The sequence below is a fragment of the Bemisia tabaci genome, chromosome 9, assembly GCF_918797505.1.
Source record: "Bemisia tabaci chromosome 9, PGI_BMITA_v3".
Taxonomy (NCBI): Eukaryota; Metazoa; Arthropoda; class Insecta; order Hemiptera; family Aleyrodidae; genus Bemisia; species Bemisia tabaci.
Genome location: NC_092801.1, coordinates 5,509,384 through 5,535,140, shown reverse-complemented (window position 1 = coordinate 5,535,140; position 25,757 = coordinate 5,509,384). Strand labels below are relative to the sequence as shown.

The 25,757-nt window shown below is 38.3% G+C and overlaps 1 protein-coding gene across 3 annotated transcripts; it reads right to left on the bottom strand.

Moving 5' to 3' along the window:
* Positions 1–306: 306 nt before the first annotated feature.
* On the bottom strand, positions 307–13,609 carry Ass (argininosuccinate synthase). Of its 3 annotated transcripts, none has more exons than XM_072304595.1 (3): positions 13,399–13,609; positions 5,705–5,813; positions 307–2,483 (listed from the first exon to the last, which is right to left on the bottom strand). In XM_072304595.1, exon 3 carries the CDS (start codon positions 2,450–2,452, stop codon positions 1,238–1,240), a length of 1,215 nt encoding a protein of 404 aa, XP_072160696.1. In that variant the 5' UTR covers positions 2,453–2,483; positions 5,705–5,813; positions 13,399–13,609; the 3' UTR covers positions 307–1,237. The 3 variants fall into 3 exon arrangements, with proteins under 3 accessions (XP_072160696.1, XP_072160697.1, XP_072160698.1); XM_072304596.1 differs by lacking the exon at positions 13,399–13,609 and adding an exon at positions 9,328–9,469; XM_072304597.1 differs by lacking the exon at positions 5,705–5,813.
* Between the last annotated feature and the right edge of the window lie 12,148 nt (positions 13,610–25,757).

Below are 25,757 nucleotides of genomic sequence, written 5' to 3'. Positions count from 1 at the left end.
AAATTCGATGGCTTGGAAGATAAGGCGCATAATTGCAGTTTTTGCTATTTTGAGAAATCCGTGTTTGAAATATCGAAATTACATGAATCCTCATGGCGGAAAGATTCTTCAGACTAACTTTTTGATGCTTGAAAATGAGAATTCGGGAGCGAATTTTTCACAGAAGATGCATCTAGACTAGTTTTACCTAAAATCATTTATATTTCAATTTTTGCAAGAACTGCACTTCTGAGCTTTGTCCTCCAAACTGCTCTTTCATACTTTCGGAGTTCGGAATAAATGTAATGTGACTAAAACAGAAAAAAGTTGTACTTAATTTACAATTTATTGGCACGGATCATAATACTCAGTAATTTCAATCATCAGAAATAGTCAACAGGTGTATAATAACAGAACATGATTATCAATAGCAGGTTTATGAGTGGCGAACCTCATGGAAGGCCTAAATATAGGAAACCAATCAAAGAACAGCATTTACATGGGAATACTTGTGCGGGCACCTGGCACTCTAGCTGAGAAGCGGATCCAGCAATTTGGCAACACCGGATTTCCTCCATTTACCCTTGCGTTAAATAATCGATTCTTGTCGGATCATCTGGCCCCTACAAGAATCGATACATTCCCATAGGTTTAAATTGAGAAAAAACAATGTTGCCCACAGAGAATTTGCAGGTGTCTTAAATTGTGTGAATTTCATCTTTAAAATGGACGTATTTCTATCAAACGGACCTAGCGCCATAGGGTGAGGAAGGTAGAGGGGGGCTTGGATTGGCGGCGGAATCGGGCGTCGGGATTATTCTGTCCTATACTCGCAATGCTTTTCCATGGCGCTTGGGTCCGTTTGACAGAACGCGCTATCCGGCATTCTAAATTCCTCAAAAGGAACTCAAATTGGCGCTTAGTTCCGTTTGATAGAAATACGTCCAAATGAGAGTACAAAGAAAACTGATTAATAGGATATCCTTGGTTTCTAAATTGGACAATTATTGGGGAAATTAAGACAAAATAACCTAATCTACTAAAATACGTGCATTTAAATGGAAAATGCCGCCAGATGACGTCATAAGGCGACACATTCTCTCACTTTTAAATCTATTTTTCTCCTATGTCCAACGTCAGAAAAAAATTATGAAAAATGCTCAACTCAGCTCATTAAGAATTCTCAGATGAAGCATTAAAATTTTTGTGCGCAAATTCTCCATTCGCTGGATCCGCCAGCTTCACCTCAGAGTCCACCTCACTTTTTCTGATCACGGAGAGCTCGAATCCGGGCGGACAGCGAGAACAGCCTGATGAACCCGCCAGCGTGACTATGATCGTAAACCTCGTCCTCCCCGAACGTCGCGAACTCCTCCGAGTAGAGACTCTTCGGCGACGTCTTCTTGATAGCCGTCGCCGACCCCTTGTACAACTGCAGAACCACCTCACCGTCCACCTCCTCGGCTAGCGACTCCGCCGCTGCCAGAATCGACTTCGTCAAGGGCGCAAACCACCGCCCGTCATAAACCACATACGCCATCTCGTGTCCCAACTGCTGTCGCCACTTGTAACAATCCCGGTCCAGCACCAACTGCTCGAGCGCCCGGAGAGCCGTCATCATCAAGGTACCGCCCGGTGTCTCGTAACATCCTCGCGACTTGATGCCTACCAACCTATTCTCCACGATATCGATACGGCCGACACCGTGTTTCGCACCCAAGGCGTTGAGCTTCTCCAAACACCCGTAAGGTGTCAGCTTCTCCCCGTTGACACCGACGATACGACCTTTCTCGATGGCGATGGTGACGGTTTCTGGTTTGTCGGGTGCGTCCTGCGGGTCGACGGTCCACACCCAGGCGGCTTTGTTGGGTGCGTTGGCAGGGTCCTCGAGCTCACCACCTTCGGTGGAGATGTGCCAGGCGTTCTCATCACGGCTGTAGATCTTCTCCAGGGTGGCCGTCGTGGGGATGTTGCGTTCTTTCAGGTAGTTGAGTAGCGCCTCTCGCGAACGGAGATCCCACTCCCGCCAGGGCGCGACGACCTTGAGCTGCGGCGCCAGGGCTGTGAAGGCAGTCTCGAAACGGACCTGGTCGTTCCCTTTGCCGGTGGCTCCGTGAGCGACAGCGTCGGCGCCTAGACGTAGCGCGAGTTCGACTTGGGCCTTGGCGATGATGGGCCGGGCCATGGAGGTGCCGAGGAGGTAGGTCTCCTCGTAGAGGGCGCCGGTCTGGAGAGTGGGGTAGACGTAGTCGCGGATGAACTCCTCGCGGAGGTCGACGACGTGGCACTCGCTGGCGCCGGACTGGAGGGCCTTCTTCTCGACGCCGTCGAGGTCGGCGCGGTCCTGGCCGATGTCGGCGACGAAGGCGACGACCTCGCAGTGGTAGTTCTCCTTGAGCCACGGGATGATGGAGGAGGTGTCCAGGCCGCCCGAGTAGGCCAGCACGATCTTTTTGATCTGGTCGCCGCTCATGGTGCGTCCGAGGGTCAGGAGAGGAGAGCCACTGCACATACGGGAAACAAATTGGTCAGTTGCGGTTTGGTCACAGAATTGAGGTTTGATTGTCGGGAGTTATCTTACTATATTGAAAAAAATGTAAGCCATTTTTTGTGTGGAGGTTTGTGTCGATTCGCTTTCTCGTTCGTCTTTAACCAATCGGAAAATGTCATTGAAAATCCTCGGAACATTTGAATAAAATCTTAGATATCGACGGTGAAACTGCCAGACCACGTATCTCGTTTGCGGTGTTTAAAAATCTACGCTCACATTTTATTTTTTTATAGTAGACCAAATCAATATCATTCAATGAAATTTTCACAGAATTTTCTCCGCACAAAGAGGAAAAATCACAGAAATTTTCAAGACTGGACATTAAGTAGTTTTTCATTTAAAAAATAAAGTATGACAGGAAGTCTGCGACGTCGCAAACCGAGATACGTGGTTTGGTAGTTTCACCGTCGATACAGCAGTCTTCTACTTATTGGGATAGAGTTTTGATCCATTGATCTTCGACCTATCTATCTTCAACCTATCTATCTTCAACCTATCTATCCTCGACCTATCTATCGTTATTTTCGATATTTTAAAATACTTTTCAAGAGGAAAATAACCTAGAACTGGTAAAAAATAAGAAAGGATACATGCGAGAGTGAATTATGGCCGAGGAAAGACTGTATCGACACTAAAAACGTCCTTCGACGTATTCGTAAAATGGAACACTGAACCTTGTGGTTTTTTTTTCTTTTTTTTTAATATACTAAAAGTATCGGGTAAGTAGATTACGTGGTGATTTATTGCGTATTTTTAGAGCCAAAATCCGGGACAAGCCTGCTTTTAAAAAGTCGAAATACTCAAAGGAATCCCCCAAATTTGCCAGGCAATCTCTGGTTAAGTAGAAGCGACAATTATTAAGATCACTGTGGAAACAACTGTAATGTGTACAAGATCTGTTAAACCATGAATTATCTGAGTCCGGTATATGAATAAAGATATAGTTTTTGGAAAGGTACCAGGATTTGTGTCATCCAGACCGGTATTAGATATAGAAACCATGCATGGTTTCTACAAAATTCCTATCATAAGCAAGTCTCTTCGCTGATTTCCCATGGGAAAAGAAGCAACATGATATGATATATATTACTGATTGATTGATATCATAGGTGGAAAAAATTATATTTCACACAACCGAGGTGTCGCCAATCACCTTGCTCTCCGGACAGCAATATCTCTGTTACTCTTAGATGTACAGAAACTTAGCGTTTACAGAGATCTCATTATTTTTCATCAATCTGCTCAGAATTCAACTATCAAAACACAATTCTGTGACAAACGCAACGATTCAATTTTATTTTCCTCCTTAGCACTGTTACCCATATAGCATTAATTGCAATAAATCGCATTCACGTAGTAAAATTATTGCTACTGCATCAAAGTGTTGAGTATGTTGTCTATCAACTGAATGAAGGCGCACATTTACTGAAATTCATTGCGATATAATTGAAAAAAGTTGCAAGATTTCGTTGCATTACATATTGGCCATCTTTCTGAAACATAGGACTCATTTTGTTGATCGTTTAAAATCGGCATTTATTGACCGAAGGATGTGAATATATTACAATTCCATGGTAAAAAAAATTCAATTTTATTGCGAAAAATCGCAATTTTATTTCAATAATTTCATTGCATTCTGCCACTTGGGCACACACGCCATGTTTTTGCGAGCAATATTCACGAGATAAGCCTTTTGAATAACAAGGCATGATTGACTTCAACCACCGCAATTAGGCTCTCTCAGTTTGCAGAAACAAAATGCATACCAAGGAACTTTCAGAGTATTTGAGTGAATCAATTACCTGTTAGCCTGTTACGCATACAGTACGCTGTCCAAAAATTAAGTGCTCTTCAATTATTTAATTTGCAATTATGTGGAAAATCTGCTCAACGCGATCACAATTCCATTCACCCTCCATGGAACCAACATTTTCCGGAAGCCTGAATTTTCAGCGAATTGAATAATTGAAAGGAAGAATAAGTCGCTTTCTAAACAGATTTTTGCCCCCCTTCCCCGCCTCGCTTCTCCCATGAGAGCTCAATTCACCAAAAAACCGATCACTACTTTTTTTCAAACGAAACTCGTCTACATTCAATATAAAAAAAAAAAAACTTTATTGGATTTTGCAATAACACTCATGTTCCGGCATTTAAAAAGTATCTATTTAAAGCAATTTGAGTTTTTCTTGACTGATTTTAACTAATTTGTTTCACCTTGACTTCATTTTACCTATAATTTGAAACTCAAGAAACTTATAGAAGCATAGACTTGAGATTTTCACTTTAGAAATGTATCAAAGGACGCTTGAAGGACACTTCAAGGAGACATCAGGTCAAGAAAGCTTCGACGTTCCTCTAAATACTGGACATTATTCCTCGATTTGATGAGGAAAATGGGTCCCATAAAAAATTTGTTTAACGCCTCCACTTAATCGACTGAGAGAAGTTCAAATTCAGCGTATTACACAGAAATATAAACAGTTGCATTAAGAGATTAGTTATATTTTTTAGAAACACAATCCAACTTTTTTAAATAAGGAGTTAGTTCAGTACCTGGTTAAAAGCTGTCGAAACACACCCATTATCGATATAACTTCAGTCGCTTAAGAAAAAAAAATTGAAACATAACATAACCTCAAAAGTAACACGCCGATGTTGCATCAATCACTCTACGATAGGAATCTGTTGTCCCAAAATGTCAATGTCAATTTGTGCAAATGTCAAATGACAAATGACGAACGTGCGTCATATGGTATTTAACGTCAATTCATGCATACATCATACCTTTGTTTCGAACTTTAATATTACAACCTCTGCCTAATAGATCAAACAGGATATTAATTTTGGCGAAAACAAATCTTATTCTTGCCGGAAGAATCTATGTCTAAATTGCCTAAATTTATTTCCGACACTCTCTGCATAGTGAAGAACACTCCTTGTTAACATTTTCTCGGAGGTCATTCCGATGTTTTCACACACCCTCGCAATCTAGGGTTTCATCGCGTCTCAGAATTCCCAAAAGTAAGAAATTACCATGAAAAGCATCACACAGAATGCTGTGAGATTTTTGCCAAATATGACACGATATGAAAATAAAATCTCATTTTAGAGGGTAGTTCATTGTAGGTGTAAGTTCAAATAAGAAAGGGGGGAAATAATAAAAAGAATGCTCACCTATACAGTTGAAACAATAATTTGGCGAAATTTTAAAAACTTATCGGTGTCGAGAGTTTTGGACTTCCACAGATTTTGATTCGATACAAAAATCGTCGAAATATGAAACCTAAACGAACATAAGAGACAGAGAATAACAAATTAAAAATCAGTCATGTATACTCGAACTAAATATTCGGGTAGCGTTCATGAATCACGTAACGCACTTTTTCATCATTTTTTACCCCCTATACATCCAACCCTGTAACACTGTGTAACGCAACCAGAATTCAGAATATTTCGTCGCCCGGAAAAATGAAAAAGCGTCAATATCAGCACTGCCTTGCGAAGGAAAAACGCTGTATGGGCCTTTAGACGCTGCCAGATTTACTTAAATAAAAACCGAGTTTTCTTGGAAATTGCGAACATTTTTTCTCAAATTTCTCAGATAATTTTGTTAGCAATTTCATCTAAAATATCTGAAAATTCCAGGGAGGAATATCCATAACTTTCCTCAAAAATTCATGTTTTATCTACAAAAATTTGGCAACTCTCAAATGTTCGTACGGCGTTCTTCCTTTGCACGGAAGAGCAGAACGAGGGCAGATAGACTTTCAGTCCAATTCGCTGTCAAGAAAGCAACAGAAATAGCGAAGAGTATACATTCTGGCCTACCTCGCAAAATGAAGGAGAACTAACAGAATAGGTTTGCGAAACCTCGCGGGGCGATTCAGATTTCCTAGTTTCGTCGTTAGAAAACAACGCTAAACTTAAATTTTCATTTAATTTAAAAAAAAAAACTGTTTTACCTACTCTGTATTTCCTATTTAGACATCTTGTGTGTATCCAAAGATTTATCTTTAAATCTGGTTCAGGCTCAGACTGGCGTGAAAAAAGTTAGGCCGCGGCGACGCATCGTGAGGGGCCCCACGGGGGTGGGAGGGTGGGGATAGACCCCCCCTAGAAAGAGAGGAGGTCCGAGGGGAGTCCGCCCCCCCGGAAAATTGTTTGATCTTTTATATCCCGACGGGACTGGGCTTGTCGATTTCCTTTGACATTTTTGCAGTCGTGAATGCATAGCTGAAGTGCGCTCCAGCTAGAATTATATTTAGCAAATGGGTGGTTTTTATACGAGGATTAAAAATAAACAAGTGGTACGGGATAAAAAAAAAAGAATATAAACTATGCAAAACGATAATCCGGGTATCGGAACCTGGCTGTTTTGAAAACGCCTTCAAATGCGGCGTGATACCTCACGCATTCCGGAGACTTCAAATAGTTGTATCATTGCGCCGTAAGAATGCGACGGAAGATCAAAATTGAAATCGCCTTCATGCACGTTGGCCTTGTCGATTTCCTTTGACATTTTTGCAGTCGTGAATGCATAGCTAAAGTGCGTTCCAGTTAGAATTGTATTTTGCAAATGGGTAGTTTTTATAGGAGGATTAAAACAAACGAGTCTTAAGAAATAAAACAAAATAATAGGGCTTTTGCTGTTTTGAAAACGCCGTTAATTGCGGCTCTGGTTTTCTAAGTTTTCATTGGTTAAGTTTGTATCCCTAGAAAATTTTCACCTAAAATGAACCAAAAATAAACAGAACAAGAATATTCTGTTTCTGTCTTTAATTTACTTATGTTTGTAAATATTACGAAGATTGCAAAAAGTTAAAAAGCATACTAAACAGTCCGAGTCGTATCACAGTGCGAGTTAATAGAGGGTGAGTATCATTTGCTCGTCCGATTTCACTGAAAAACAAGAGGTTTTCGGAACTTTCTGCGCGTGCATTTTTGAAAGCACTCACATGATTACTTAGATTGACATCGTTTCAATGCCATCATTATTGATGAGTGATTGAACTGCAAACCACTCAAAACCTCACGCCGATAAAATTGATTAGTTGAAACACTATAGAATTAGATCTCTTATCAACTTACAATAAATTAAACTCGAGTTTATTCACTAATTGGTTCAGGAGAAATGATCGAAGTTAAATGTCCTATTGACGGCTCATTGGTAGAGGATGCACCACTCCGCTACAATTAGCTAAAAGTTTTTTGGATGCGCAAAACATTTTCGCCTTTTTTTTAAAATAATGTAATACCGTTGAAGCAGCTGATGTTGAAGAGCGTGATCGCGATGAGTTGCGATTTGATCGTAAAATATATCGCGATTTGATCGACGTTGATTTATTGCAATATCATCGGATGAAAATATGCGAGAAATTAAGATTTCATAGCATAATTCTGCAATAAAATTGCGATTTCATCGATGACGATTATCACGTCATCACAAAATCGTGACAAATTGACATAAAATTTCGATTTTATCGAACGCAATTTCATCGAATGTGATTTTATCGAACGCGATTTTATCGAGCACGATTTTATAGAAATGGCATTTTGACAAGGTTGAGGATAGTAATCGCTTAGATGTTGATGATCCTAGCCATTTTATCGCCTAAACATCGTAAAAAAAAAATCTCAAATTAATTTCCAAATATGATTTCCAATTGACATAAAATTTCGATTTTATCGAACGCAATTTCATTGAATGTGCTTTTATCGAACGCGATTTTATCGAGCACGATTTTATAGAAATAGCATTTTGACAAGATTGAGGATAGTAATCGCTTAGATGTTGATGATCCTAGCCATTTTATCGCCTAAACATCGTAAAAAAAAATCTCAAATTGTTTTCCAAAAATCGCGATTTTTCCGATGAGAAATTCTACTCGGGCCTGACCCAAGTAGCATTTCTCAACGGAAAAATCGCTATATATTGCGATTTCATCGGCGATAAGATCGCCAGGATCATCAAAATCCGAGCGATTATCCTCGATCTCATTGCGCTTTTATCGCCCGACAATTTATCGCGATATTTTCGAAATAAAAATCGCGATAAATGGCGATTTAATCTCTATTTTATCGACAAAAATTGATCACGATTTTATCGAACCAAAAATTGCGATGTGTAGCTCTTTAATCGCCATATATCGCAATTTTTAATGCGATAATACCTGGATATATTGCCTACGATATAATCGCGATAACTAACCGATAAAATCGGTGTTTATCGCGATCACTGCACTGAAAATTTATCGGCGTTTTTACCAAGGTCCGTTGGTACCTTTACCATCTCACTTTTTTTTACCAATTATTGGTAATTTTACCAGAACAGACTGGTAAACTTACCTAAAACCCGGTATTTTTACTGTTTTTCAGGTAAGAATACCACTTTCATTGGTAATCAATTCCCGGTACTTTTACCATTTTATCTCGGTAATTCTACCATAGTCGATAAAAAATATTGGCGTTTTTACCAAGGTCCAGTGAAATTACCGAGAAAGTTCAATAATTTTACCGAAATTTCTCGGTAAAATTACCAATTCCATGAATTGTAATCTCGAGTTACCAATTCCATGAATTGTAATTTTACCAAGAAAAAACTGGGATCAAATAGAACCCTGAATTCTTGATAATTTTACCATTTTCTTATTAAATACACCGAGATTTTTTTTCAGTGTGCTACGTGGGGTGGGGACCGACACTGGTTATGGACAGGTCCTGTCCCATGAGTTTAAAATCTCCGTAACCGTAGGTGCACTCATACGGAAAAAACGAAACTGAACTTCAAGTTGGCTCACCTTGACCGTCGGCCGGAGTTCAAGCAGGCAATATATCAACACGTGGCAGCGAATCTAAGCCTTTTAAAGTACACAAATCGGGAAGATTCGCGATCTCGAATGCTACAAAGTTGTATAACCACTTGTCATCTCTCAGGATGAGCAGTTGAGCACCCACGGGCTATTTGTTGACAATATCCGCGATCAATTTATTGCCATAAATCTTCGATTCTGAGACACAAAACGGACACAAAAACGCGGGATCGACGCGGCCAAAAGCGGTTTGGACACAATGAGAGGGACTGACCTTGGACACTGGAGCACATGGGTGATCGCGAAGCGGGGGGGGGGGGGCGATAGCTGATCACGATCACTCGCTGATCAGAATCAGACTAACGATACATCGTATTTGATACACCAAACAGGTCTGATTGTATCCATATCGATTGGTTGAACATGTAAACATAGCATCAGTACTGCCATGCTAAGGAAAAACGTCGTATGAACATTCGAGAGTTGCTGAATTTCTGTCGATAAAATGTTTATTTTTGAGGAAAATTATGGATATTTTTCCGTGAATTTTTTAGACATTTTAGATCAAATTGCGAACAAAATTATCTGAGAAATTGGTAGACAAATATTGAAACATTTTCCTGGAAATTGGTGATTTGCCAAGGGAAATTTGGCAACGCCTGAAGGCTCATACGGCGTTCTTCCTCACGGCAGAGTAGTCAATCGAGTATTCTGCCGTTTTAAGGAAAAACGCCGTATGAGCATTCGAGAGTTGCCGAATTTCCTCCGGGAAAGTATTTATTTTTGAGGAGAGTTATGAATATTTTCTATTGAAATTTTCAGATAACATAGATCTACATATAATTATGAAACAAATTCTCTGAAAAATTGAACGGATAATATTCACAAATTTACTTGAAAATTCGTATTTGATCCATGGAAATTTGGCAGCTAACGAAGGTTTATACGGCGTTTTTCCTCAGCACGGCAGTAATATCATCGTTTCCCGGAGAAAAGAAAGATGTATGAGCCATGAGCAATAAGCACTCAATCAGTTTAATAGAAAAGTTAACAAGCTTTAACATTTTAAATTAATTTTGTGACCAGATGATCCGTTGGAAATTACCTGGCCACAATCCGTAAAAAAACGATTTTAAGCCAATTTAACCAACTTTGACAACTTTCGGGCACAAATTTTTAACGCAAAGTTCAAATTCGGTTTTAGCGTCAAATATTACACAGAAATGTTTAATCCTATTGCGACCCAGTGTTTTAGAGGCTAAAATTCTTATTTGCCAGGACTTCGAATGTGGCATTAAACGAACTATCGTAAAAACAAATTTTTATTCAAATCAAATTACAGCCCTATAAAGATATTTGCGAATTTGGAAAAACAACGTATTTGTAAAATTAATCGTACATTAAAAATATGAGCATATCTTTGAAAAGTTCACTTTTCAAGATTTTTTGTCGAAAATGCGACTTCATAGCTCAATTTTTATGCCAGCTACGGAAATTTCCCGTTACAACTTGACAACGCTGTGATGCAAGGAGCAAATTTTTTTCGAACTTGCCATTGCCGAAAAAAGGTATGCCTTGAGGTAGAGAACAACATATCAAATCCAAGGAGTAAGAAGGGGTAAGGCGTTCTTGAATCACCCTCTCTCAAGAAGGGAACGTTTTAATTCATTTAAACAATCAAATCATTTTTCGGAAAATTGACAATTGCACTATAAACAGCAGTGGTAATTTACTTCATCTCCTCAGTCGGCACCGCTGGAATGAACTTAAGGTGTTAGAGAAACAAGCAAATCCCCCTCACTTAGTGTTGCACGCGACAACACTAAACCATTACAATTAAGGCGTGGATGCAACTATTCGGGCTCCACGGATGTCTGTGTTGCATACACACAAAAGTGAAGGCGTTTTGACTCTGTAGGTACTCGCATCACTCATTCACACTGCGGTGTGGCGCGTTGGCGGGCTGTGCTGCGACTGCTGCGAGTGTCAAAAATGGGAGAATCGTGTGTCTTATCCATCGAATTACCTTAATTTTATAACTTTTACCACACGTGAAATACAAATTTGCCTGGAGCGGCATAGTCTTATTCTTAGATAAACTCTACCTATATTACAATGTGTTAATATGAGTCGCAGTATGTCGTAAAAAATGGTTATTTTTGAAAATCATTATTTACGGTTTTCATACCCAATTTTTAAAATTCAAAAGCTACATTATCGGCATTGACTGCCGATAACTTTCTACTTTTTGAAAACGTCTTTATGAGAGTAGCTTATCTGCATCCACAAAATACGAGAGACATAGATACACAGAAAAAGGGGGTTAAGCGATTTTAAAATTGGAAAGAGAACGCAACCAGGAATACCAGGATATGTCATACCAGATGCATTCCCATTCCCGATTGGAATTAATACTAAAAATTAAAACACGAAAATGAGCAAAAAACTGACTAAGATAGCGAACCAAAGGTTACACTGGTCACTTGCAGGCTCAAATTCGTATTTTAATTATTGTTGTTTTGTTTTCGTTCCACTAGAGAAGGATCATGTAATTACCCGAAAACATCCCGGATGTGTATTTTTCTCTACGTTAAGCATTCTGTAACACACTTTTACTGTATTGCATACTGTATTTCTCTCTCAACGTATCTGTATATCGATGGTCGAAGTGCGAAACCACCTACCTCCTATGCAAACGTAGCAGATTTCCTGTCGTATTTAATGATTTCCTTGGAAAACCAGTCAACGTAATAGTTTCTTGAAAACTTCCTTAATTTTTCTCCTCTACCAGGAAAATATTCTGTGTAAATTTCAAACTATAAATTTTGCTGGTTACTCTTCGAAAAAAAATAACAGTGGAAATTTTGAGACGCCGCAACGATGATATGTGATTTCGCACTGACGTTTTCGACAATTCATAGTGAAAACAAATACCGAATTATTAGCCGATTTTTTCCTCAAAAATATGCGAACTCAGGCCGTGCCTTAGTAAAAAACAATAATGTGCAATGCAATGTGTTAAAACCATGCAGCAACCTGTAGTGTTTTTTTCTTTTTGTTCCTTGTATGCATCCTGCTGGTGTTTTTACTCTCTCTATACTTTCATTGCACTAAAAAACGCGTAGGTATCATGACCGGAACGTACGATTGCTCGATTTTCACCATGTAGGGATAATTTTTTAAATACGAACATCCCCTTGTACATTGTTTTTTTTATTCAAGCATGACCTGAGTTCGCATATTTAGACCGGGTTCAGCGAAGAGAAACCAATCCACATCAGCTATCGCCAGATTTAATGGGGCAATTTAATTTTTTGCAAGAGAACCTTTGGGCGGATGCTTTCGTCATTTTAAGGAAATTACCTCGTACTATGCAGAGAATTTACTGAAATTTGCCCAAATATTCGCACAAGCATTATCATGCAAAGAAACTCAATTTGCCCGGTTAAATTTGGCCATAACTTATATTGCTTGGCTCCCTTCTGCCTAACGCGGTCCATTTTTAAAGAGAAAATCGGCTAATATCTAAGTATTGTTTCCATTAAAGAATTACAATCACTGGAAAAAAAAATCGTTTGGATCTAGAGCCAGACTCTTAAAAACATTGACGAGAAAAAATACCCTTGATTCAATCAAACTTTCTGCTTTAATCAAAAAAAATCCGCCTAAATCAAGAAGCCTGCCTCTTCTATTCAAGAAAAAGTCGGATTGAATTAAGAGTATTTTTTCTTGTCAATGCATAGGAAAAAAAACACATTGGATCTAGAGTCCAGACTCTTGAAAACATTGACAAGAAAAAATACTCTCGATTCAATCAGATTTTAGCTTAAATCAAAAGGAAATCCGCTCAAATTAAGAGGATTGGTTCTTGATTTAAGCGAAAATCCGATTGGATCAAGAGTATTTTTTCTTGTCGATGTTTTTAAGAGTCTGGACTCTAGATCCAATGTGGTTTTTTTTCCAGTGTGTTATTCAGAGTCTGGACTCTAGATCCAAGCGACCTTTTTTTCCAGTGATCCACGAGAAATATACCAAACTATATTCGTAAACGAAACCTACCTTATTCAAATGAGATTCAAAGTTTGCAGGAGGGAAAAACTGGTCGCAGGTCGACCGGCTGAGTTCGGAAAAACCTTGGGAGAGAGATTCGTGAGGTTCGTCGCACCGAGTGAGAATAATCGAAAACTTTCAAAAAGCTAGCGTGTAGCTCGAGACACTTGACTTCATCGACATGAGCACCACTTGTAGATTAATCTGAGGACAGCTGGAGCACATCTTGATTGGAGAAGAACGCCCGGAGGAGGGGATCATCGATGGAGTGTTACGTCACATGGAGACAGGCGGGCGGGGAGGTGGGCAGTCTCCCTTCCTCTGTGATCATCCGCCAACACCACCGACCCCCCTGCGGTGGGGAAGCCGGAATAATCGACTATCGATTTATTCCCACTTAAAGTTATCATAAAGGATCGATTATTAAGGAATACCCTGATAATGGACCGTTTTCTATTACTGCCGTGGCAAGGAAGAACGCCGTATGAACATTCAAGAGTTGCCAAATTTCCTCCGATAGAATGTTTGTAATTGAGGGAAACTATGAATATTCCTCCTTGAAATTATCAGGATCTTTAGTTGAAATTGCGAACTAAATTATCTGAAAAATTGGAGGAAAAACGTTTACGGATTTTCCCGAAAACGCGTGGTTTATTGAAGGAAATTTGGCAGCGCCTGAAGGTTCATACGGCGTTCTTCCTTAGCACGGCAGATTAATGGCTGTCGTGCTTTGCGATTTATTGATTGATCTGCCATTTAAACCCACGGAAAAGGATCGATGTTCCGGGTGTTTGCTACGAACACCATAATAATCGATACTTTTCCATAGCCTCAAATGGGCAAATATCGATAATCGATCATCCACGCCTCGATTGTTTTCTAAAGATTGAAAAGACGATCCAATATCGATATATTGAATTGTCGAAATATCGAAAAACACGAAATATCGATCCATCGCAATGCACGGCACAACGCCGACTCCCCCCGGGTTCCCTACTGAGATTCATTGTAACGCTGGATTAGTATACGATCCTGCCTTTTTTAATCACTGGAAAACAAGTTTCTTTTTCGAAAATAGAGGAGAGACAAAAAGACGAGAGAGGTGCCCTGCTGAAGAGGAATAATTCGAGAACATTAAGGTGTTGCCACTCTCTTCTGCTAAAAATGATTTTTCTGAAAAACTCAAAATGAAATTTTTGGTTTCACTTGTTCGGGGGCTATTTTTGAAATGGAGAATATGCATGCAAATTTTTTATTGCTTCATCTGAAAGAGCTTAAAGAGCTGATTTCACAGTTTTTTATGATTTTTTTATAATATGAGAAATAGTATAAAAATAGATTTAAAAGTGAGAAAATGTACCGCCGAGTGACGTCATCTGAGGGCATTTCCCATTTAAACACACGTAGGAGTTTAGATCATTTTGTCATGTCTTCTCTAATACTTGACCAATTCATGAACCAAGGGTATATCTTTGTGTTCAGTTCACTCAAAAGTTTCCGCTTAAACACAAAATTCATCATATTTCAGACACCTGCAAATTCTCTATCGTTCCTAATTTATTTGAAAAATTTAAGTAAGATTATTTTTTTTTCAATGATAAATAATTTATCTAGTGAAATTATGGCATCGTTGGAATGCATTTACGGTGTTTTCATTCTGCACGGCTGAGCAGGCCAGACGTAATAAGCTGAACAGAGCGGTATCGTGTTAGTTCACGCCGCGAAATTCGAGTGGGACAAATTATGCTAATGTATAAACCTCACTCAACCACCTACGCTGTCGTCTGAGGAAGAAACACTGTTTAGCTTGCCAAGTTTCCTCCGATAAAATGTAAATTTTTTGGGATCACGTTTGAAAAATTCTGTCGGGGATTTACATCCCCGCAGGGTCCGTTGCAAATCAGAAACACAGCGCTAATAGCTAGCTCGTGAGATGACTCGTAAAATTTCTCAATTTTGAAGAGTTTGAAAGTCACTACTGAAATAACTCGTATAAAAATGGTAAATATTCAGAGTTCAAGTTATCGTGAACATTTGTGAATGAAGAAGTAAGAAAATACCGAGAGTAAAATAGACTTTTTAAGTATTTCTCTTGTAAAGAAGACCACGAAGTATATATTTTTTTTTGGAACTATGCGCAAATTTTATAATGATTTTATACCATGCGATTCTTTTCCCATTTTACATTGAAAAGATAGGTGCGAATTCATGTTTGTTTTGAAAAGTGCTCGATTTCAATGTTTAAAAACGTTCATATTATTACAAGAAATTTCACATTTTTGGAAACTGAATTTGAATTTAAAGTGGAATAGCTCTTCCGGGCCTGGTCTCTCCTTGTTGGGAGGATATTGTGGGAACTAAATATCATGTGTAACAAAACAAATTCCATTCACGGAAAAATTTTCGATGAATGCGGATTTTCCGTTCAGTGGATTTATCGATTTGTTTCCGAGTTGACCCAGATAAGACATAATATTTTTACAATATTGGGCAAATATTGTCAGTACTGTCGCAATATTTACACAATACTGACAATATTTTGATAATATTATAATCAAAATTATTTTTTTAGAAAATATTTAAAGAATCATCATTTAGTATTTTTAAAAATAATATGTTTACCCAAAACATCATAAAAATATTTTCAAAATATTTGTATTTCAATACTGTAAAAATTTATATCGTGAGAGTATTTTTAAAATATCAGTACATATAATATTTATATTCAAAATATTTATTATATATTTTAAAAACATTTTAAAATACAGTAATGCATTGGTAAGTATTTTCAAAATATTTTGAAAATATTTTAAACAATAATACTGCTATTCAAAATATTTTTAAAATATTTTCGATATCCTAATCGGTATAAGTCATCATACTAAATGCCTGCCCATAACGAAAAGTATTAAACATAATAAGGCTTAGATTTAAGACGTAGCTCAAATGTGTTCTTTCTGAACAATTATCCATTATTTTCAACCTTATTATTCATAAAGGTTATTGCAGTTGTTGTCAAATTTAATATAATATAATATCATATATATTTTTTTGCCTCCCAAGAAATTGTTGAATTTCCACCTCCTTGAGGTCATTTTCAATGTATTTGCGCGTGATCTCAGTTTATTTCTTTTTTTGTTTCGTTTGTAGTTCATGTACTGTTGTGAATATTATCATTGAATGAGAATGTTATCATTCATTCACATCTGGTTGTTTATTTTTTATTTTTCAAATTTCAAATGAAACATTCAAATTCAACTGAAGAAGAAATTCTTGATCTCGTGTGCTTATTGGTCTCCTGTAGAACTTGCACTTAGTAGCTGTGCAGCTGTGAGATTATGGCAATCGCACCTGCATAGTCTTTATGAGGAAGACATCAAACTGCAATCAAATGCAAAATGCATCTCAGAATGTCGATGAAAAATTTAAAGAGAAAAAAATAAATAAAATAATAGAATGGTGGAAATAATAGAATAACAGAGACAAAAGAAGAGAAATAAAATGAAGTAAATCAAATTAATGATAAAATGAAGTCAAAGACTAAACTGAAGTAAAACATTAGAGGGAGCAAGGAGATGAAGTAAAAAAACTGAGATGAAGAAAAAAATAAAGTATAAGGGAAAAAACTAAATGAGGTTAAAGAATAGAATGAATTTAAAGAATTAACTGAAGTCAAAAAAATTATGATGAAGTATTAAAATAAATTACAGTAAAACAAAACAAAGTAAAGGAATAAGAAGTAAATAATTAAAGAAAAAAAATGAAGTGCTTGAAAAAAAAAAAAAAAATAGAGTGAAGAAAAAAATAGAGTCAGCAAGGAAATAAAACAAAGTAAACCGATAAAATAAATTTAAAAAATATAGTAAAGTAAAAAGTAAAATAAATACACGGACAAATCCAGGCAGATGGAAAATATCCTAGTTGCCCGTCCAACTCGACGTTAAATACCGGTTTTAAGTCACTAAAATACATCGTCTGGTGAAGCTCAATTGGTAGGGTCGTCGGTTAGTGTTAAGTAGGTCCCGGGTTCAATCCCTAAGGTGGATGAAAAATTTCTAATCTGCAAAATCGATTCAATAACATCCCAGTGGTTTCATTATTTTTATTTTTCATGGTTTCTAAAATTATTTCCACAATTAACCCTTTTCCACCATCCCCTAGCTGCGAACCCCTAAATTGATTCAATATTGGTGTAGTATTGTCTCAATATTGATATCCAAATACTTTCCCTTTGAAGTACTGGCACAGTATTCTCAGCCAAAGTATTGGCACAGTATTTATGCCAAAAGGAAAGATGGTGTACGATTTTAACATTGGCTCAATATTTAACCAATATTGGCCCAATGTTTGCATAAATACCAAAACAATATTGTTTAAATATTGGCTAAATATTCCTGTCTTATCTGGGGAGTATTTATTGATATGAACCGTTCATTTATGCTGGAAGAGGCCGTATGCAAATGTGTCAAATCAAATTGAACTGAACACAATGTTCGGGTGCTTCACACTTCCTCTCGCTTTGAATCACTTGAACATAGTTCCTCTTAGCATGAATGCGTGCGTATGTCTATCGCAGGCAAATAGTCAAATCAGGCATTTTATCAAATGCCTAGGCAGGTACCCACATTTTTGGAGTTTACGAGGATTTTTATGTTTTCACATAGACCTCCCAACTTTTCAATATTTTGAGACTAAAAATCCGTCAAAGTATAAACTGGCATTGTGTTTCCCGTTCTAAAATGCTCCTCGTTGTTTCTTCAACCGTCCAAACTGTGAAAACTTTATATTTTATGAAATGCTGCATATTTTGAGATAAACTTGCATTCTAGGACTAGAAAAAACGTATTTATGAGCGTATGAAGCAAGTTTTCAGACAGAATTCTTTCCCACGCGATCAAAGAACCGTTTCGTCCACAATCAGAAAAATAATCAGAATTTCAGTCTAAGTAAGAATATTTGACTATAATTGCCTAGGTATTTAACAAAATGCCTGATTTGACTATTTCCTGCGACATGTCTGTCGCCGCGATGCGCTTTTTCATTACATATGTATTTTTTCAAAAAGTAAAAATGACTGAAGAAACTGATCCTTAGATAGAATTGATTTTTTTTATTATCATTTTCCGTGCGCGTTCCAAGATCCTCGTCTCTCATCTTTAGATGCAAGATGCATTATTTGCATACTGCGCGCATAAACAAGCAATGCGCATGGTGAGCGAATACCGCTGTTTTCCATCGGAAATTACTCTGTACGTATGAAAGGTGCTAATCGCGTATTTTAAAATGCTGAGTACAAAAATGACCTGGATTCTTCTTTATCGTCCCCCACTCTTCCGGAAAATCGAAATTTTGTTTTAAAAAACTGGTTCTACCAGGGTTATACAAGATGGCGCAGACCCACTGTACCAAGCCTTTTTTCGAAGAAAGATCGCGGTTTCTGAGTTCTGAAAGGTGGTTGGCTGTATAGGGAATCGATCCGAAGAAATTCGAATTTCATGTCTTCGGAAGCCCCGCACCCCTCTTTAGAAAATCGTTTTCGAACTTGTCACCCTCACATCGTACTGTAGATAGTTCCGTTGGGCAGAAATGGACCGCGTTTAACAGAAAGGAACCAAGCCACATCAGCTGTTGCCAAATTTAACAGGGCCAGTCAATTTTTTATGAGAGAACGTTTGTGCGGATTCCTTTGAAAATTTTAAGTAATTTGCTTTGCACTATGAAGAAAATTCACTGAAATTTGCACGAAAATCCGCCCAACCGTTTTCATGTAAAAAATTAATTCGTCCAATTAAATTTGGCAATAGCTGATGTGGCTTGGTTCCTTTCTGTTTAACGCGGTCCAAATAGTCTTTCGAGGGAAAAGAGCACTGAAAAAATCTCGGTGTATTTACTAAGAAAAGGGTAACATTACCAAGAATTCAGGGTTCTATTTGATCCCAGTTTTTTCTTAGTAAAATTATACCATTTGTGGAATTGGTAATTTTACCGAGAAATCTCGGTAAAATTATTGGACTTTCTCGGTAATTTTACTGGACCTTGGTAAAAACGCCAATATTTTTTATCGACTGTGGTAGAATTACCGAGATAAAATGTCAAAGTTACCGGGAATTGATTACCAATAAAAGTGGTATATTCTTATCTGAAAAAAACTGTAAACATACCGGTTTTTAGGTAAGCTTACCGGTCTGTCTTGGTAAAATTACCAATAATTGGTAAAAAAGTGAGATGGTAAAGGTACCAACGGACCTTGGTAAAAACGCCGAGAATTTTTTTTCAGTGAGCTGTTAAAGGAACAACTAGCCACCGCGAATACGGCCTTACAATAGATGGGGGAGAAAAAGGCTTCATTACCTAATACAGTTGAGTGTTTACAAGATCGTTTAATGTTTTGACACTAACAAACGAAACAAAAGCTCCCTTACTTCACAGCGATGACGTCATTACCTGTACGGTAAGCAGTACTTCACCGGAGCTCTAACACTTTATATCGATCTCCGAGTCGGGCAGTTTTAAAAATAGAAATATTCCAGTTCCGGAACGTTGATTGCTTTTACGTGCCGGCGAGGTGTCTTTTAGGCTTGAAATGTTCCACTTAATGAGTTTGACTCGACCTTTTCCTCTCTTAATAGGTGAGTTTTTCTCTCGGGTAACGTCTTGCGCACCCTCTTGGATTGAAAATTCCATTATGAGGGTATTTTAGGAGCCTGATCTAGATTTATATCTTGCCTTTACTGAGAATTAGTGGTGTTGCATGCTTTGCGATACATCGAGTGATCTGCCATTTGGACCGCGTCAAACAGAAAGGAACCAAGCCACAGTTCCCAACTTTAAATTGGCAATATAATGTTTTCATGAAAACGGTTGTGCAGATTTTCGTGCAAATTTCGTTGAATTTTCTCCATAGCACGAAGCTAATTCCTCAAAATTTTCAAAGAAATCCACACAGAAATTCTCTCGTAAAAAATTAAATTACCCGGTTAAATTTGGCAATCGCTAATGTGGCTTGGTTTCTTTTTTTTAAACGCGATCCATTTAAACCTATGGAAACGGACCGATAAACAGCGTGTTTGCAATGAACACCTTAATGATCGATTCTTCACCATATCTTCAAATGAAAAAATTTCGACAATCTATCTGCCTGACTACATCGGACGTTGCCTAAATTCCCGTGACGTTTAATTCTTTTAATACTTTCTAACTTTTAATCGTTTGAGCATATCTTACTCTCATAAAAGTACCGCGTACGTAACACATAACTGCCGTGCCAAGGAAGAACGCCGTAAGAACATTCGAGAGTAGCTAGATTTCCCCGAGTAAAACATATATTTTTGAGGAAAGTCACGTATATTTTTTTTTGAAATTTTCAGATATTTTAGATTAAATCGAGAAAAAAAATTCGGAGGGTAAGAGGGCGTCTCGTATGTATTGACAACATATTTGGTATTCAGGAATGGCCAGGCAGGTCGCTTTTTAAAAACTCGTTACACCTACAGAAAAGCGACATGAGTTAGTCGAAAAAAATTTCTACATGAAATCAACTGGACGTAATTGATCCCACGCTAGCGGATCCACCTTCCACCGCTACAAGAGAATGTAAACTGCGCAGCATATTTCCTCGTATCGAATGGGGCTACAGTTCGAGGAAGGACGCTTCGTGGTATATCCTCGTAAATGAAGGCGTGGGATAAATATCGAGCTAATGCGTTATCTAGTGAATTGCGACTTGGTGCTTTGCTCTATTCTGCCGTGCTAAGTAAAAACGTCGTATGCGCATTCGAGAGTTGCCAAATTTCCTCCTATAAAATGTTTATTCTTGAGAAAAGTAATCAATATTTGTCCTCGACATTTTTACACTATTTGGATTAAATTGCGAACGAAATTCTCCGAAAAATTGAAAGACCCAATATTAATGTTATGTTGTTCATAAATTTTCCCATAAATTCTTGATTTAACAGAGGAAATTTGGCAACGCCTAAAAGTTTATACGGCGTTTTTCCTTAGCACGGCAGTATTGATAGGTTCAAATATTTTTGATAGATTCTGACGTTGACCATCAGCGGATCCAGCAATTTGGCAACGCCGAATTTCCTCCATTTAAACCCATGAAAATGTTTCGATTCTGGGGGGAGAGGGCAGGTGCTCCGACAAGAATCGATTATTCAGCATAGGTTTGAATGGAGGAGATTCGGTGTCCCCAAATTGCTGGATTCGACTCTGATGTTGAAAGAAAAGCGCGAAAATATGTTTCAGGCAACATTTCCTGGCAACAGTAAGTGCAAACATGAAGTTTTGTGGAAACGGGCTCAGAAGCGTCTGACCGGAAAATTGTATCAAAAGAAGGCCCCGTCCTTTGACAAATTGCCACTAATCATCCGAAAGACTCCTGGAAAGTCGTTTGGATGTTTAAAAATCGACCGATTTTATATCAATTACAATCACGGCAATGTTAGCACCTGCAAGACTACGTGAATACTTCACGCCCTACGCGTACTCCACGGTGCACATTGTTAGCGCCTACAAGACTGCATGCACCATGTGTTTAAACACCAGAACTCAGAAATTCTTAATAATAAAATCAAGAAAATAGGAAATCAATTAAGGTTTAAATTAAAGAAAAATCTATGAGGATCATAAATCTCGAAAAGTCTAGAAATCGTAAAAGTAAAAAAATATTATATTAGTCAATCTAATTTTATTATTTATGTTAGTAAACGACAATTCACTATATTCATATCCTTGAATTACTAAAAAATATATTCCTAATAAGATAGATATTATTAATCTAATTCTTGAATTTTTGAATTTATTTATAGTTAAATCATAATGAGCTCATAATGAGCTGCACGCATTGGCTGCCGTGATAGCGAAGAGAGTAGTAAGTGCAAAAATGAAGTTTTGAGAAAACGGGCTCAGAAGCGTTTAACCGGAAAATTGCATTGAAAGAAGCCCCCGTCCTTTTATCAAATTGCCACTAATCATCCGAAAGACACCTAGAAATCGTTCAGATGATTAAGACTCGACCGATTTTATTTCAAATACATAGTAAGAGTATTTTTCATTTTCATGATAAGCTAGTGTTAGGCAATACACCGTGAGTGATATCTTCTGCATGCTTTCGTGGGTGCGTTTTGGACACACAACAAAGACATTTTCAGGTCAGAAATTGGCAGAAGAGGGCGGTACTTTACTTGAAAGCACTATTTTATTGGCTGTTTGGAGGAATAATGTCACTTGCTACTGTCTTGCCTGAAACTACGTCATTTTTGCGCACTCACGACTTCCTTTTATGTCTCGTTTTGATACAGTCAAGATGAATTTTGCTGTTTTGGCTATTTCAGTGATTTCATCTAAAAGAGATTAGACGAATTTTAAAGGAAACTCGATTTGGAAAATTTGACACTCACTGCTTTCTACGCTATCACGTCAGTTCAGATCCTACCACACTTTTTTCTCATGCCAATTGACAAGAGAAATGGATACAAAGTCATAAATTTTTCCCGAATTCAGTCAATTTTTTGGCAAAAATATGTTCACGACTGACCTCTCGAGGATTTGGCGTATCTATTGATGTCTAATACGCTCCACTTTCTCCAAAAAACACCAAAGATCTTAACGGTCGAAATTTCATTTTTCTTCTAGGCGGGTCGATGTTTTTGACGATAAAGCTGACGGAACAGTCAACAGCATCGACCCGACTAAAATAAAATTGAAATTTGAAAAATAAAGATACTCGGGGTTTTTTTTTTGTAGTAAATGGAAGGTATTATACGTCAATAGATATGCCAAGTTCTCAAGATTTCAGCCAGGAAAATATGTACGCTGAAAAATTGACTGAATTCTGAAAAATATATGGTTTCAAATTCCCATGTTACATTTCACACTTACTTCTCTCTTCGCTATCAAGGCAGTTTTGGACCGCGTTTAACAGAAAGGAACAAAGCCACATCAGCCATTTCCAAATTTAACGGGGCAATTTAATTGTTAACGAGAGAACATTTGGACAGTGGCGTAGGAAGGGGGGGGCCAGGGGGGGCCTGGCCCCCCCCAAAATTGGAAATAGTATCATCTGGCCCCCCCCAGAAATTCTGGATGGTGCAAAAACACCATCTTTAACGGTAAGTCTCTGTCGCCGTGGCCCGTGAGAGGATGCCTATCTTCCGAATTGAAGGAGAAAGCTATGTAAAATGTTTCCCAAAGTTTCCCGCAGAGCGCAACACTTGCGGATTTTTCGATTTTTTTCTAATTCATAGTTCATATCTTTATTTTTTGGTACATGACAAATGCTCATTCGTTCATAGTTACGTCTTGCTCATTATATTATATTTTACTTTGCATGGGCTTTTCCTAATACAGAACAATTATTCTGGCATTCACTAAACATTTATTTCGCAATTTTCACACAAATGAGTGGTTAAAAGTGAGAAAATAAATGGAATAACCTGTTGAATGCAACAATTTCAAAGTATTTTAACCTTAAAATGCATAAAACTGGGTGAATTTTATGCAGAAATTGAAGGAAGATTAACGCCACAAGTGCCTCGAGATGCGCTCAAACAGAGTTAAAATTTCAAAAATTTTCCGGGGGAGGCCCCCCGGACCCCCCGCTGACCTGGGGGGTATTCCATACCCCCCAGACCCCCCGGTGGTGGGGGGCCAGGCCCCCCCAACAAAATGGCCTAGCTACGCCTATGCATTTGGACACATTTCAGCCAAAAGAAACTATATGCATCAAAACATAAACCCTGAGACCCATAAGAGTACATACATAACAGGGCTCACGTCATAATACACATACACATAGTTCCGTTCGGCAGAAATACGTCCATTTGTGCGGATTTCTTTGAAAATTTTAAGGAATTTGCTTCGCACGACGAAACAAACTTACTGAAATTAGCAGAAAAATCCGCATAACCGTTTTCATGTAAAAAATTAAATTGCCCAATTAAATTTGGCAATAGCTGATGTGGCTCGGTTCCTTTCTGTTCAACGCGGTCCATTTGTCGTTCAATTTTTCAGAGACTTTGCTTCGTAATAAATTCTAAATTATCCGAAAATTTCAAGAGAAATAATATACTTAACTCTCCTCAAGAATAAAAATTTCACTTGAGGACATTTGGCAACTCTCGAATGTTCATACAGCGTTTACAATCACACTTCTGAGGTTCTGATGCTAAGAAAAAACGGCGTATGCATCTTTGTCAGTTGTCAAATTTCCTTCGATTAAATACGAATTTTCAGGAACACTTGTGAATATTTGAGCCGCGTTAAACAGAAAGGAACCAAGCCACATTAGCCATTGCCAAATTTAACCGGAAAATTTCATTTTTTACGAGAGAACATCTGTGCAGATTCCTTTGAAAATTTTAAGGAATTTGCTTTGTATTATGGAGAAAATTCACTGAAATGTGCTCAAATATCCGCACAACCGTTTTCATGTAAAAAATTAAATTGCCCGATTAAATTTGGCAATAGCTGATGTGGCTTGGTTCCTTTCTGTTTAACGCGGTCCTTTTATGACCGTGCTTGTCGTAGTTCGCGGAAATGGAGATGTTGCATGTGTGAGGAATTTGCGATTTGACTGTTGATTCTCATGTAAAAGTTTGCGAGAAACACGCTGGTGCCCCTGGTTTTCTCTGAAATCAACTCCCAAGCTCAAAAAAAGCTCTCAAGTTGAGGCCAAAATGACCGGGGATATCCCACGCTATCCTGAGAGTCCACCTCTACATCAAGACAAATTCTCCATGCAAAGAAACGGAACAAAGACATTTGCAGTGATACCGTGTTTTCAGTTTTGGAGTCCCCAAATAAAGTGGCAGCCCTGTCAAAGTATTTGCTCCATATCTTTGCATGGAGAGTTTGTCTTGATGTAGATGTGGACTCTCATGGTATGATGGGATACCCCCTCCATCTTGGCCGCAATTTAAGAGCTTTTTTTGAGCTTGGGAGTTGATTTTAGAGAAAACCAGGGGCACCATCGTTCTTCTCGCAAACTTTTACATAAGAATCAACAATCAAATCGCAAATTCCTCACACATGCAACATCTCCATTAAATTTGGCAATAGCTGATGTGGCTTCGTTCCTTTCTGTTAACGCGGTCCTTTTATGACCGTGCTTGTCGCAGCTCGCGTAAATTCCGTGCGGCTCGGAGGCCACGATGCGCCGTGCGGCCGAGCGGCCGCAACAAGTGTTTCATAAATCAATATGGGCCGCAATTCGTGAACGGGGGATGCCAGCCGCGCTACGTGGGAGTCGCTTCGCAGCCCCGGGCTCGGGCGCCGAGCGCCGCGCCGCGTCGCCAGCACAGCGCAGGTTAAAGAGCGCACCACCACGTGACGTCACTCACCCGGAGCGCCGAAGCGAGTCTTGG

Bases quoted from the DNA above. Each gene is read 5' to 3' on its own strand.
- Ass (XM_072304595.1), bottom strand. From the start codon at position 2,452: ATGAGCGGCGACCAGATCAAAAAGATCGTGCTGGCCTACTCGGGCGGC.